At 41.2% G+C, this 13,647-nt stretch overlaps 1 protein-coding gene across 2 annotated transcripts in view; it reads left to right on the top strand.

Annotated features, from left to right (window-relative positions):
• Positions 1 to 13,647, top strand: part of AATF (apoptosis antagonizing transcription factor) — a 56,036-nt gene that overhangs the window by 24,632 nt on the left and 17,757 nt on the right. For both annotated transcript variants that reach the window (XM_062592401.1, XM_062592400.1), the window contains exons 9-10: positions 9,481 to 9,548; positions 11,552 to 11,632. In XM_062592401.1, the coding sequence (XP_062448385.1) occupies positions 9,481 to 9,548; positions 11,552 to 11,632 (149 nt within the window). The remainder of the gene's footprint in view (positions 1 to 9,480; positions 9,549 to 11,551; positions 11,633 to 13,647) is intronic.

Raw genomic sequence — 13,647 nt, 5'->3', positions numbered from 1 at the left:
ACTAGTCACAGCTTAGCTTTTCCCCTCACTGGTTAATTGGGGTGCTGGGGTTAATCTAAATTAAAACTTAAACTAATAGAGGTCATTGAGAGAAGAGAATCACCTGAGTAAAACAAATGGGTCTGCCAGGCACAACTGTATCTTGGCCATTTCCCAAGAGGGAATTGGCAGCAAATTGGAGTTGTTTCAGCATTCTGCAGAGGTGAATGATGGGTGACACTGGTTTAATGTACGATATCTCCGGAAACGTTCCAGATTGCATTACTTGCGGTACCAACTGCTGCCACCCACGCACAGTGAATAGGAGCACAACCAGCCAACAACATCTGGCAGCACAGCAAGGAATGGGTGCAACTTTTGAAACCCCATAGACTCTAAATATGGTGCTTAGCCTGGTGGAGGCTTTAATCACTTACCACTGCTTGGCAGCGGGCTACGACAGCTTATCCTAGCCTCGTACATCACGCACAGACATCTGCTGAGCTGCGAGGCAGCTACACATTCATTTTCCTTTCTTGCCTTTTTTTTTCCTTTTCTTATTCCTCCCTCCCTTCCACCCTTCTCCTCTCCTCCCGTCCCCAATATGCTTCTTGGGAGAGATGATCTGTAAAGATTACTGCTTCATTGTGTGCGAGTAATTGTGGGGATGCCAGCCCCTTGACAGACACGGCATGGCACCTGTTCCACTGACCTGCTTAATTTCTGCTCTTGAGTGGGATTTGGCCGAGATTGGAGCCGCAGCCAATTCAGTGATAAGGCTAAAGAAAATGGCTTTATGTTTTCTGTCACCTCCCAATTAAATTGGTTTCATAAAGTGCTTTCCTTTATTTGTCAGGGTGGTAAGCTGAAGCTGAACATTGCATTCAGGAAGGGTAGAGTGCATTACAATAGAGTGCTGACAATACAGGGAATGTGTTTTCTTTCAGATGGGTCATAACTGTGCAGCTCTTTTACGTGTGTGTGGTGTATGTGTGTATGTATGTACATAAATGTACAAAGGGAACTGGCTCTTCAGAAGTAACTAGCAGCAACAGCTCTGATTATCAGAGCTAAGGTTGCTCAGAAACTCTGACCTCTGTGCGTAACACTTACTGCCAAGTACATGGATACATCTCAAAAGGTACTTTTTGCTTTGTCTTTAAATTTAGATCCAGACTTTTTTCATGTCACTCTTCATTTTTTCTAAATAGCATATTGTAATAATTAGTTTATGTTGATGGCTGGTTATGGTTTATTAAAGGTAAAAATTCTGATAAAGAAGGACAAAAAGCCAACTTCCTGTATATTTCAGAGAGAAATTGAGTAACTAAATGAGCGTGTGATCTGATGAAAGTGTACAAGTTTGTGACAGCAGGATAACTCTAACTTGCTTATCTCCACCACTTTTTAATGATTCTGTTTTTTCTGTGAGTAAATAGCCTTTACTGTCCAGGTCTTGGTATTTGATCGAATTCACCATGTAGAGCTGGTGGAATTTTAAGAAGATTCAGGATTTAACTCTGCTCTCCCTGTTCATCCCATTTTGCCTTTTCTCATATTCCTCTGTTTTATAAGCAGTTATAATTTTTATTGTGATGACCCATGTTGAATAGTAATGTAAGGCTGAGCTGAATAATGCAAGTTAAACAGATTTTTGTTTAGGTTCCACTAGATAAAAATAGTTTAACTGTTTCAAAAAGATCCTCATTACTGACAGCAGTGAGATGCTAGACTCCATTTCCTTTTCTTCTAAATTCTGGCTCATACATGCTTTTAAAGGGAGAAAAAGACTTTTTATTTTTAGAAGTCGTATTTACATTAATTCATTACAGCCGATACTGCAGCATTAAGACTTAAAATTCCAGCCTGCTACCAGAGAGCTGCTGGTCTGACATGCTACAATGGAGATTTTATTATTAGGCTGAAATACTCCTCTAGTAAAAGAGAGAGTTGAAATTGGTTTATTTCCAGCAAGAATTAGGTTAGCGTTCATATGCTAAGTGATCCATTGGTAGCAACTCTTCCCAGAACAAATGTTCATCATTGGTGGCAGCAGGTATGCCTAAGGAGAGTTAAGAATATACATAATTTCTCTTTCCCCACCCCGCACGCTTGTTCCCTCCTCCCCGTGGTTTCAGTTGGTTTGTGTGCACTGCTTTTTGTAAAAACTCAGAGTCATTGATCTTGTTTGCGATCACCACAACTTCCAGAAATAAATCTTGCGTCGAGGTGGGTGAGGGACATTCAAGGAAGCCCCGATGTGGTCAGGCGCAGCAGTCGTGCAGCGGACGAGTGTCCCTTGGCCAGGCATCCCTCACTGCTGCGCAATGCTGGAGAGAACTGGTAGAAATCTGGGACAGGCTCTGGAGGTGGGCGCATTTAAATAGCGACGGACTGGCTTGCTCCATTCCTTATCTATACCACAGTTATTTTAGCAAAAGATTTGATGTTGTGGAAAACTTTGATTTTAGGATTTGTAACTTTGAGGGCTGGTGCTGTGTGTACCTGCACATTCTGTGTGAAAGGTGTGTGTTTAAAAGCAGGTAAGAGATCTTGCTAACTTTTTTATGTAGCTTCTTGTCCAGAATTCCCCCTTTAATCTGAGTGACCACAAAATGAACTTCCAACCCTGAATCTCGTGTAAAGGTACTTCTAGCTATTTATTTCTCTTCTGCATTGTACATATGTCTAAATACATTGTTTGGCTTTTTAAAAAAAACTTAATTTGATGAGGTAAATTTATTCTTTTGTGCCAGGCAAGAGTAGATCTAAAGTAGTTCCTGGGCACATGCTGTGTTTTTCTCTCCAAGGTATTTGATAATGCCATAAACAAGTAATTACTAATCCAGTGAACTATTAAAAGTCGATAATGGTGAAGAATAGAGAGAAGACTGGCTTTCTGACAAGCTGGTTTACCTTAATTAAACTGGTGAGTGATTAATATGGACAGCTGATCTTGTGGCTTTAATTAGATGCATTTAGAGTTTTGTGTGAATAAGAGATGTCTCGAACCATCCCACAGGTTAATGGCAATACAATACTCTTATCGCAGGCATGTATCTTTCAAATGGCTGGGTAGATGGTTAATAACACGTTTTAAAGCTTGATTTGAAACTTCTCTTAATGGGTTATTAGAAAACAGGCAAGTCAATGCCTGTTTTATACAAAACTGAATTTCAACAAAATATTTTAAAAAAGAGAGACTGTCCAGTGATTTCATCCTGCAGTGTAGGTATTTACATTATAAATAGATTGCAGGAAGTTAAATATAAAAAAAGTTTCAAGATGATTTAAAAACAACATATGGGCTATAGTCTAAATTTTCTCCAGTGTTGCTGGAAATCCAGGTGGTGTTATGCCACTATTGAGGGAGCTTGAGAGAGGAAAACGAATGTCTTGCTTCTTCATCCAGGCAGAATGCAGTGTAAAAGGTGTGCTGAAAGAATCTTGAAATAGAAACAATTTTTGTAATTTACTGTTTTTAATAATTGCATGGTGTATAAATATGAAAAAAGAAGGAAAAATTAATGTGATTTACCATGTCTGTCCAAAGAGTAAAGGAGAGAAAAAATTAAATTAGAGAGTGATCAAATCACATTAATAAAAATGCAGCTTTGTCAACTCTCTGCTCAGAACTGGAGTGATTTTGCAGTTTCACCAGGAAAGAGAAGATGCAGTTGGTGTTTGTATTCTTATTTCTTTACTTGAACTTGGCAGGTCCTACTCAGTGTCTCTCTTTGTTTCCCAGAGTGATTTGGTTAAAAAAAACAACTGTGTTTTGAATTGCTAAAAGGTGACTTAAAAATAACACATTTTTCCAGCATGACAGGTAATGTTGTGTCTCTCTGAGACAGGACAAACATAATTTGCATGAGTTTTTGAAAGGATTTTTTGTTAAAAGGTAGTGGGGCACAGTGAGTAGACCTTCAACTGCAATAATGGTTTACTCTTTCTAGTAACAAATACACATTGAGCGACAAAAGTCTACCTAGGCAATTTGCAAGTATTTAGAATTCCTAATAAGCTAATAAAATGAGTAGGTTTTTTTAGCCAAAGAGTGGCAAAGTGTTCTAGTAAAGGTGGGCAGCTGTTGGTAAACCCAAACCAAAGCTTTCATGTTTGTTCACGGAATCCACAAATAATTAAATCTTTCTCTTGGTTTCATCAAAAGACTTAGGTGGCAGACAGTGCATGAAGTTCTGCTTTTTCATTGTTTTAAAATGAATGTTATCATCCCCTTGTTTGATAGTATTATTGGTGCAGGAAATGCAGTGCGACTGTGACTTCCTCTGGCTGTGACAGGTTCAGTGACCGGGCTGAGACTGTGTCTCACCTCTTCACATACGTGACTCGGTGAATTCAAGGGCAACAGTGCTGCTTGCACAATGCCATAGGTGGCTTTGATGCACTATAGCAGAAATGACCCATGCCTTTACTGGCTTTACTGAAGGCTTTAATAACAGTAGAGAAAAAGTATTTCTTTTGTCTCAATTATATTTCTAAGCTTTGTAAACGAAACTCTTTCCTGTGATATGCTATAAATCAGCCTTTGCAATGTACCGATTTGAATCGGTCTGTGAGGGTGAAGGAAAGTGAGCCTTTTGTCAGTAGGCTTATATCAGCTATATATAGGTCTTTGTCTCAACTGGAAATTCTTTGGGGTCTGCAAATCAGAAAAGGTCAGCAACTGTAGTATTAGAAACACTGATAGATAGTGCATGAAAATGAGACCTAACCTCTAAAATGAAAATTGACCTCTAAAATAAGAAATGAATCTCTATTATCTTTGAACAGCACCCTGATGGCATTTCTAAATCCTTCTAATTTTGTACCATGTACTCTGTGTGCATCTCTTTAGCTAGCGTAGCGAAGGAGTCGCTTTAAGGTGAACTCTTTGGAAAGCACACATCATTGACTTCAGTGTAAATTTTAGCAGTGGCTTGGGTGTTAGCAGAGGTAGGTGGACACTTGCTGCTTTTGAAGCTCTTTCATCAGACACATTGTGTATGTGTGTCTTGAAGTAGGAGTAGTTCCAGATTCTGTTCTTGGCCTACATTTATTGTACTTACTGTTGTCCGTTGTATGGTTTGTGCATAGCTTATTTTCCTGGTCACACCTTTTGGTGGGAGCAGTTCGGAGGTGGTGGTTGAGCTGCAGAGTGTTGGATGTGGTTGCACTTAGCTGCAGGTAGGTGGTTGTGCCTGTTTACACAGAGACTAAGGTCAGGTTTGTGAAGTTCAGGGAAGATGTGAAGAGGTGAAGGAGGTAAAGCGAAAAAGGATATGTTTCAAATCAGAGCCTTTTGATGCTGAAACTGCCTAACCCAAATTCTGTCTTCACACATCAGGGCTTAATGCTGATAGTGATTTACTTACACTTCCTAGTTAATAATTAGACATTGGGAGACACCATATATCACTCTTAATGGAATATATGGGGTCTGATGAGAGTTTTCTGTTTTGACTAATAAATTTTAACCAGAATCACCAAGCTTAATGAAATATTACAGCCTCGGAAGTAGTTTAAGTCTTGTGTTGAGAAAACAGTGCTATTTTACCCAGTAAATGAATTTATCATTCATTCTGTATCCTGAGCCCTTGCTGGCTCTGGAGCATGGGCTGAATGCAAGACTGTGAACTAGAAAGCGGAAAAACTAATCAAATCCTTAAAGACCAAAGGCAGCGAGGCAGGTCTAGACTGACTTTTTCAGTGGTAGCCTCTGGCTACATCCACTTTTATTTTAGTAACCATTGTTAGCATGATTTATAACTTCAGCTTTAAGATGTACACTATTTAGATGTAATAAGATGCTTTGTAGCTTTTATTTCCATTTCCTAATTTCCCTCTTGTCCCTTCTCTTTTTCCCTTTCTCCTCATCTTTTTCTCCCTCCCTCTCTGCTCCCTAGCACTGTCCCCAAGTTTGTCATTTCCACTGCGTTGAAAGAGCATTTCACTGTTGCCCCCAAGGTCAACAAACCGGTGGTTGCCTCAACTAATGGCTGATCTGCTGGTGGCCCAGTTAGCTCGGAAGAGTGCTGTGTGCAGGGTTTCACCTCATACAGTTGCACAAAGCTTCTCCCTGCTAATTCTGGTTGGAGGATCTTCTGTATGTGGAGCTGCCCCCCAGCAAATAATGGGATCCTTGCTTTGGCCTCCTAAGTGGCGCAAGTTCAATTTCTCACCCTTCGCAGCCATCGTGCCTTGCCAAAAGGAGTTTGGTCTTGTCCAACAAACTCCTGCCCACCTCCCAAGTACAGCAGTAGGAACCTGCCCTAACAAACACACCTTGTTCTAGCCAGGGTGGACATAGTAGTAAGATCTTGGTGGTGCGCTTTAGTCTTACCAGTCTTTGGATTTGGTGAGCCATAAGGAAGGACAAATCCTACTGAAAACATCTTGTTGCTTAGTTTTTTGGGGGTTTTTTTTTGTTTTTTTTTTTTTTTTTTTGTTTTTAGGAGTTTTTGTCCGAGGTGACAAAGTAGTGCTCTCCAGCTGATCGTGGGATGCTGTAATAGGGAGAAAGGTGCTTTCCTGGGTGTTTGGCCAAATAAGTCTTGAACATCATGGTTCTCTTAGTCTGACTGAGAGAGTCAGAGAAAGAAATGAAACTGCAATTTGGAAGAATGTTGTTAATATTAAACAGATGTATGTTGCTGTGGTGGTGTCTCATCTTAAAGAATAAGACCTTTGTAGACCAGCTCAGAAAGTATCTGAGTGAGGAATCAACCAGGTGTGCTGATCAAGACTCCTGGGAATTGAAGTAGTTTGGTAGCAAAGTCTTTGTGCTTGAAGTTCAAGCTGGGGAATCTATCCCAGACAGATCTAGGATGTCTGGTGACATTACTGTGTTCTCATGGCTTAGCCTCTGCTACTCCTACTCAGCAGTTTTCTCCATGCATTGCACCAAAGAAGCAAGATAAGAGACAGTAAACATGTCTTACTGCTGGTACAGGATGAAACTGCTAAAACTTAGCTGCACCGTTTCTTGCTGCTATTAAAACTCTCCCTCCCACCTTGCTTTTGACAGAATATTGACTAGAAACCAAGATCCCATTTCTGCTTAGCCTTAAGGGCAGCTGTTTGCCGAGTAGCAGTGTTACACAGGTTTACTGTGTCGTATGTCTGTGTAACACTGGATTTGGATCTTGTATTTAGCTGCCAGAAGTGACTGTGATGAAGTGGGAGAGATAAACTGATAGATTGTGTGCCAGCAAGATGTTGGGAATCAATCAGATAAACAGGGCAGAGAAATAGCTTGCTGTTTTCTAGTGATAATAAACCAGTGGCCTCTGTTGCTGGAATTTTTAAGTGTGATCAGTGTGGTGGTAATCTCCAAAAATAAGCAAATAGGGGGGGAAGGAGAGTCATCAGAGAGTTTTAATTGTGTTCTTTTTTTCCTTTATGATATATGCTTTGAAGGAGGGGAAAGATGTGGATAGGTATAAATATTTCCTCTGCTGGTTGAGTGTCTTTAATATGTACTTTTTTTATTTTTAAATAAAAGCAATAGCCATCTACTCTTATGGTGTTTTTCCTTTTGAGGGGTGCACGCTGTTTTCCCCTCGCTTCAGCAGTGTGCTCGGTGATCAGGAGTGGCAGGAGGCCGCTAGTCCCTGAGGGTGCGGTGCCAAGGCACCGCTGCGGGGGCCACACTTGCTGCCATGCTCCGGCGCAGGCCTAGGCGAGAGGCAGGCTGCGTTTGGAAGTGCTGTCGTCTCGCTTGAGCTGGCATTTCTGTCCCCACGTCGCTGTCTTCCAGTTGCTGCCAGCTTCTTTCTGGTCCTGTGCCTTGCCTGTGCATGCTGTCTTTGGCAGGTGAGGGCAACAGCCAGGACCGTGGCTGCTCCCCAAGCCTTGTTTCTCGTGACTGTTGCTCTACCGTGATAGACTTCTGCAGTCCCGTTCTCCTGCTTGAACAAAAATGCAGGTTAGAGGAAGAGTGCCATGCCTCTTTTCCCAACTCCAGCATCCTCATGGACCTTGTGGGGCTCTGAGCTCCAGGCCTGGAGCTGTTTTAAGTCCTTTCTGGGCTGGAGCTGTAGCTTCTCTAGTTGGTGAGATGACAACGTCTAGAAGTCTGTGCACCTCAGTTTGGGAGGGATTATGTCTGTTTTCTGTGTTACTGTGTTGGCTAACACCCAAGACACGCTGTGTACAATTTACAGTGAGCGGTGATAAACATACCACACTCACTAAGCGTCCAGAAAGGCTGTTCTCAATATCCCCTGGCTGCAGCAAGACAAGAGGACAAAACCCAGCCCTCAGGACATGAAAAGAAATAAAAAAGCCTGCTTGAGTATTCCTACTCTAGTAGTAAAAAGCATTTTGCTGGGCTGTTCCTCACAGTAAGCGTTACTGCCTAGCAGTGCTTGGCTTCTGTTTTGTGGAGTGTTTCAGTCCCCCCTTTCCCTTGAAGTATGGGGTGAGGCCTGGGGGACACTGTACTGGTTTCACTGTAGCTCTCACGTGTTTCCATGTTACATCTCTCATCAAGGGGAGTTAGGTACACAAGCTCTGAAAGTTCAGGCCTTTTTTTATCCTTCTGAAAGCCAAGGAGCAGTACAGGTCTGGGAAGAATAGCCAAACCCCTCAGCTCTGGGCGAGGAGTGGCGGCCCCATGCGTGGGGCGCAGCGGCTGATTCAGATGTGTGCCCCACGCCTGGCCCTTCTGAGCGGCGTTCCCCGTGGGGGCTGGTCAGGCATTCGGCCTCTGAGGGAGCTGGGTGCTTCCCTCTCCCTTCCGGGGACCAGCAGCTGCCGAGCAGCGGGCATATCTGGTAATACCTGGGAGCCTCCTTACAAAGTTTTAACTATTACCATCCAACTTCACTGTTAAGCCCTTCTGAAAAATAGGTGCTGACCTCAAAAGGTTGCTGCAGTGCCAGCAGGCCATGGCACTGGTGGCTTCTGGTCCTTTCCATTTGCTTAGGCTTTAAGCATCATTTTATTTTCTCTGTGTAGGACTCGTGCTTGGACCACAGTGCTGCTTCATTGTGCCCATCTGGCTCTGTAAAACCTTTTAGATCATGAATGACATGATGCTGAATGTCACCTATGTGAACTGCGATATATTGAAGGGAAGACTGTACTATTTTTTGATTCATTTTAAATCAGCTTATATATGATAATTTTCCAGGCAGCCTACAGTGTTATGCTCCTGTCCCATGTTCTTTGGGGGGTTTTGTTAAGAGGGGGACAGCCTACAGTGATTTACACTTTTAGCATAGGATTTTACCTCATTGGTTGGACACTTCTAGAGCCATTGACTCTGCTCTTGTCATTCATGTGTTATCCCTTGGAGAACTTTTCTGTGAAGAGAAAGTATTTAAAGGCCTTTGGTTCTTGGCTTGAGGTTTTCAAGGAAGTTTCAAAAACTGTGGCCCACGGGTTGCTTTGGGAATCTGGCAGCTAATTTCTTAAGTCTTCTGAGAAATCCATGAACCTGTTTGCATTAATCTCTGTTTACCATACTTTTAAATAAGACTGTCTTTCCTCTTCTAGCTTCTTCGAGAACTTATTGAGCGTAAAACCAGCTCACTGGACCCCAACGATCAGGTAGCAATGGGCAGGTAAGTGGGAAGCTGTCTGCAACATTGCTAGTTTCACCCCAGCGCTGCATCCCCATGCAGAAGTGCACAGCTACTTCTGCACTTCCAGTCCTGTTCACTGTAGAAGCCAAATTTTGAATGACTCTGGAGGAAACATCTGGGTTTAATAAATTGCTTAAGAACTGATTAAAACAATGTGACATAATCAAGCGAGTCATTCTCTGTAGCATACTCCTTAGTTACGAATCACACTACCAGAATCTGAGTTTACCAGACTTTGGAAACTTCTGTCTTTCTGTGATTTGTGCAGCAGGCACAAACACATAAAAGGGTGTCCTACCCTACCCTAGTAAACAGGGACTGGGTAAATTGACACCTGGTGCTGAAGTTTGGCATTTTATCACTATGAGCTCTGATTTCTCACTGTATTAGGGGAGCAAACCTTCTGTAGTGAGATCAGTTAAAACAATTCCTGTGTATGCTTTCTCCCTGCTGCGAGAAAAGATACAAATACAGTTAAAACAGCATCAGGGAATGTTTTATTCTTGCCAAAAATAAGATAAAATATAATTCTATGCAGAGAGGCTCTTATTTTTCACTTTAATTCTATGATAAGAAAATAAAAATATTCCAGATACCACTTAATGAACAGGATACATTTAAATAGCCTTGGGCTATAATTTAGAATAGCATGAAAGCAAAGTGAAAGGCTGAAAATGCTGGAATAGGGCTCTCCACTGAAAAAGTGCTATGGGTGTGTGTATGAAGAGGGGGAAAAATGCATTAGGAAATTTTGTGTTGGTGAAATAACTTTTATTCTTGTAAAGTATTACCCAAATTTTAGTGCAATGTGTCAAATTTATTTTGTGTATGTCTGGAATATTATGGAAAGCTCTTCACTATAATTTAACATGATATAGACAAAATTACATTTAAGTGGTGATTACATTGTACATTTATCTGACTTTACAATAAAATAGATTACGGTAATTAAGATTATATTAAGATTGCAGTAATTGGATTTTGCTAGATTTTTTTCCTTGATGTGGGGTTTTCATTCTATAAATCAGGTAAGATGATGCTCGTTCTCATAAAAAAAATTATATAATATATATATATATATATATATATATATTACGTAACTAGAAGTTTTCACCTGCTGAAAACTTCTTTGGCTTGATGAAGTTTTCTGTTTGAGAAGTTGAGCTCTGCCTTCTAAGTATAGGTAGGGATCAGACAGCACTTTCTAAAATTGTTTATTGCTTTTCCTCTCTCTCTATTTTTTTTTAAGCTTTGCACAGTAATAGGTAGAGCATTATATAGGGCTCCTTGCTGGGATTTGCCAGGTTTAATAGTCAGAGGTGTAGTGGAGAGAAATACTTGCTTATAATTTTCAATATGCTTTGCAAAGCTGAGGGAAGAAATAAATTCAGAGCATCTACTGCATCATGGTAATTCTGTTCATGAAGTTAGCATAACCTATCTCACTTAAAGAATCAGTTTAACATGTGGCAGACCATCTATTCTGTTATGGGCTTTCTATATGCAAAATAGAAGTCATTCTAATAATCAATGCTGAAACAAAAGAACAATACTTTTAGAGACAATTTTACAGATTTTAGCATTTAGATTTAGTAAAATTTTTCTTTTTAATTCCAAAGATTCTTTAAAATGTCAGTAATCAAAATGGACAAAAAATGGAGCCAAGCTTGTGTGTCCTCTGTGGGTTTCCCTGCAGATAGAATATTCTTGGTGATTAGTGATCACGTCATTGGCATCAGCTGATCTGGTCTGTGTTTCCCTTTGTGTCTGGAGTGAGGAAAAGTGCTTATTATTGAAATACCATATTCTTGGAGAAAAGCAGCACCCCAGACATTTCAAGTTTCATACCTGTTCTTGGTCTCCTTTGCTTTTGTAGCTGTAGTAGGTAAAAGAACTGGGAAGGGCCTTAAGCCCCGATGTACCTAATGAGTATTCGGCTGCTTGTTTTAACAGTCGCATAACTTTCACTTTGCTTTCCTCAGACAGTGGCTGGCCATTCAGAAGTTACGAAGCAAAATAAAGAAGAAAGTGGACAGAAAAGCCAGCAAAGGGAGGAAAATCCGGTGGGTGACAATTTGAACCAGAAACCAGAAGTTTTGGGTTTTGGTAGATAAAATCTGACTGCCTTGTGCTAGTGCCAATTGCACTGGTAGTATTCCTGCCTTTTGGGACCAGGTATCTTGCTCAAGGGCATCCACTGGGAGCCTTACAGTTCTTTGAGCCTAGAAGAGGTCGGTTGGATACAACCTGTGAGTATTGTGTTGACCAGACTTGTTACAAGAGTGCCCATTGGTCTAATAAAATTCCGGGGAGAGATGTTCAATGTGCCCGGGTGATTTGGGGCTGTAACTTGCAGTGGAAGCCCTTAAACAGCTCTTGTGCGGTATGTATATTTAACTGATTAAAGGGTAGATAGCAACCTGTAGGGAATACTACAGAAATACCTCAAGTGAGGTAGGTGTCTGTTTCCCACTGACTGGAATTTCATGTCTAATCTTTAAATATTTTTATAAATCTCATCACAGCTTTATTTAGCTTCACTGCATTTCATGTTCTGCCTCCTGGCTCAATTTGAGTTGAGCTCTCCCATTGTATTTTTGTTGGAAGAGTCGTCCAGGCTGCAGTGTGGAGAGGATGGTTATTTCCCCCCCTCCTTGGCAGAGCAGATACATTAGTCTCCCTGAGTTTAGCGTGACTGCATGATTTGTAGCAGAGGAGGTGTTTGTGGCAGGGAGGCATGCTGAAAAGCTGCTCCGCTTCCTGAAAAATCCGCAACATTAACCATCCTTTTGTGAGTAAACTATAAATCGTGAGTTTAGATGACATCTGATAGCAAGTCAGTGGAGTCAGTCTGGGTCAGGCCTGGCATAGCAATTTTTAAGATAGATGTCATAAGATAATTTATTAAAAGAGGGAAGAGCTACTTTGTTGGCCTGAAAAGCCTGTAATTATTGACTATCAATATTCTTTTCTGTCAGCATCAGGCATAATTGGATATATTCATGATTCAGTCAAAACTACTGACAACATCACACAACTGAGTCAGACTCGTAAACCTCGAGGAATAATGGGACAGTCTCTCACTGCGCACAATCTGCGCGCGCCAGCATCCCTGAGAGATCTGCTATCTCCCCATGTCAGTTACCTCTTACATCTTGGGTACCTTTTTTTCTTCTCTAAATAAAAGTTGCACTGACCCTTCAGGGAAAATACCAGTAAAAGAGAAATGTGTCAGTGACTGTGTTTTTGATCAACATGCAGTTAAGCTCCAGCATCTTTCCAGAATAGTCTCTGTGGATCATTTCTTCTCTGTTCCTCTCTTTCTTTCTCTCTAAAATGGGGGTGCAGTGCTTAGCGTTTTTTTTTTGTAAGGCTCTTTGAGGTCCTGGAAAGCAAGGTATCAAGTACTGATTTCATCTGTTTCCCTAATTCTTTCTTTTTAATATCTCTAGTATTAAAATGTCTTTGGATGAAATATGTTAGGCCATTGTAGCGTCTGAGGATCTCCAAGTGGTTTCAAAAGTGGTGGGTCTTGCAGTGAGGTGAGCCATCCGCTTCATGGGTAGGGAAATTGAGGCCCCAAGAGAGGAAGTGAGCTTTTCTAAAAACTGTACAGCAGTGCTCAAGAGCCCAGGTGCCCTGACTTCTGCTCTCCCTCACTAGGATGGGCTTTTGCTTGAGGTAAATGCAGAGGAGCGATGTGTGTACCTGAGGGTTTTTTGTTACTGATTTCTTTTCCTGTGCTGCTGCAGCATGAGTTTCTTTCTATAAATGAAATTAAACACTTCATATCTGCCAGACTGGGATTTTGAAAGTCCTGATTTTAAAAATATGAGAATAGTTCTGGCCAAACAAGTAGTCTCTGAGAATTCATGAAAATGGATAAGTGTCCTTACCACCTTTCAGATTGTCCCTGGACAAACTTTGATGTGTATGAATGTATCAGTTGTTAGTATCTGGTAAGTGACCTTATTTCACAGTTCAGCCTGTAGATACATTGTTTTAAGCAGTGCTAGCTGTGAGGTGCTGTGTCTGTTCCCTCTCTGGATCCTTTCATCCTTAGACCTGGGCATTTTTT

The sequence above is a fragment of the Rhea pennata genome, chromosome 20, assembly GCF_028389875.1.
Source record: "Rhea pennata isolate bPtePen1 chromosome 20, bPtePen1.pri, whole genome shotgun sequence".
NCBI classification, from domain to species: Eukaryota; Metazoa; Chordata; class Aves; order Rheiformes; family Rheidae; genus Rhea; species Rhea pennata.
This window is presented reverse-complemented; position numbering and strand designations above follow the sequence as displayed.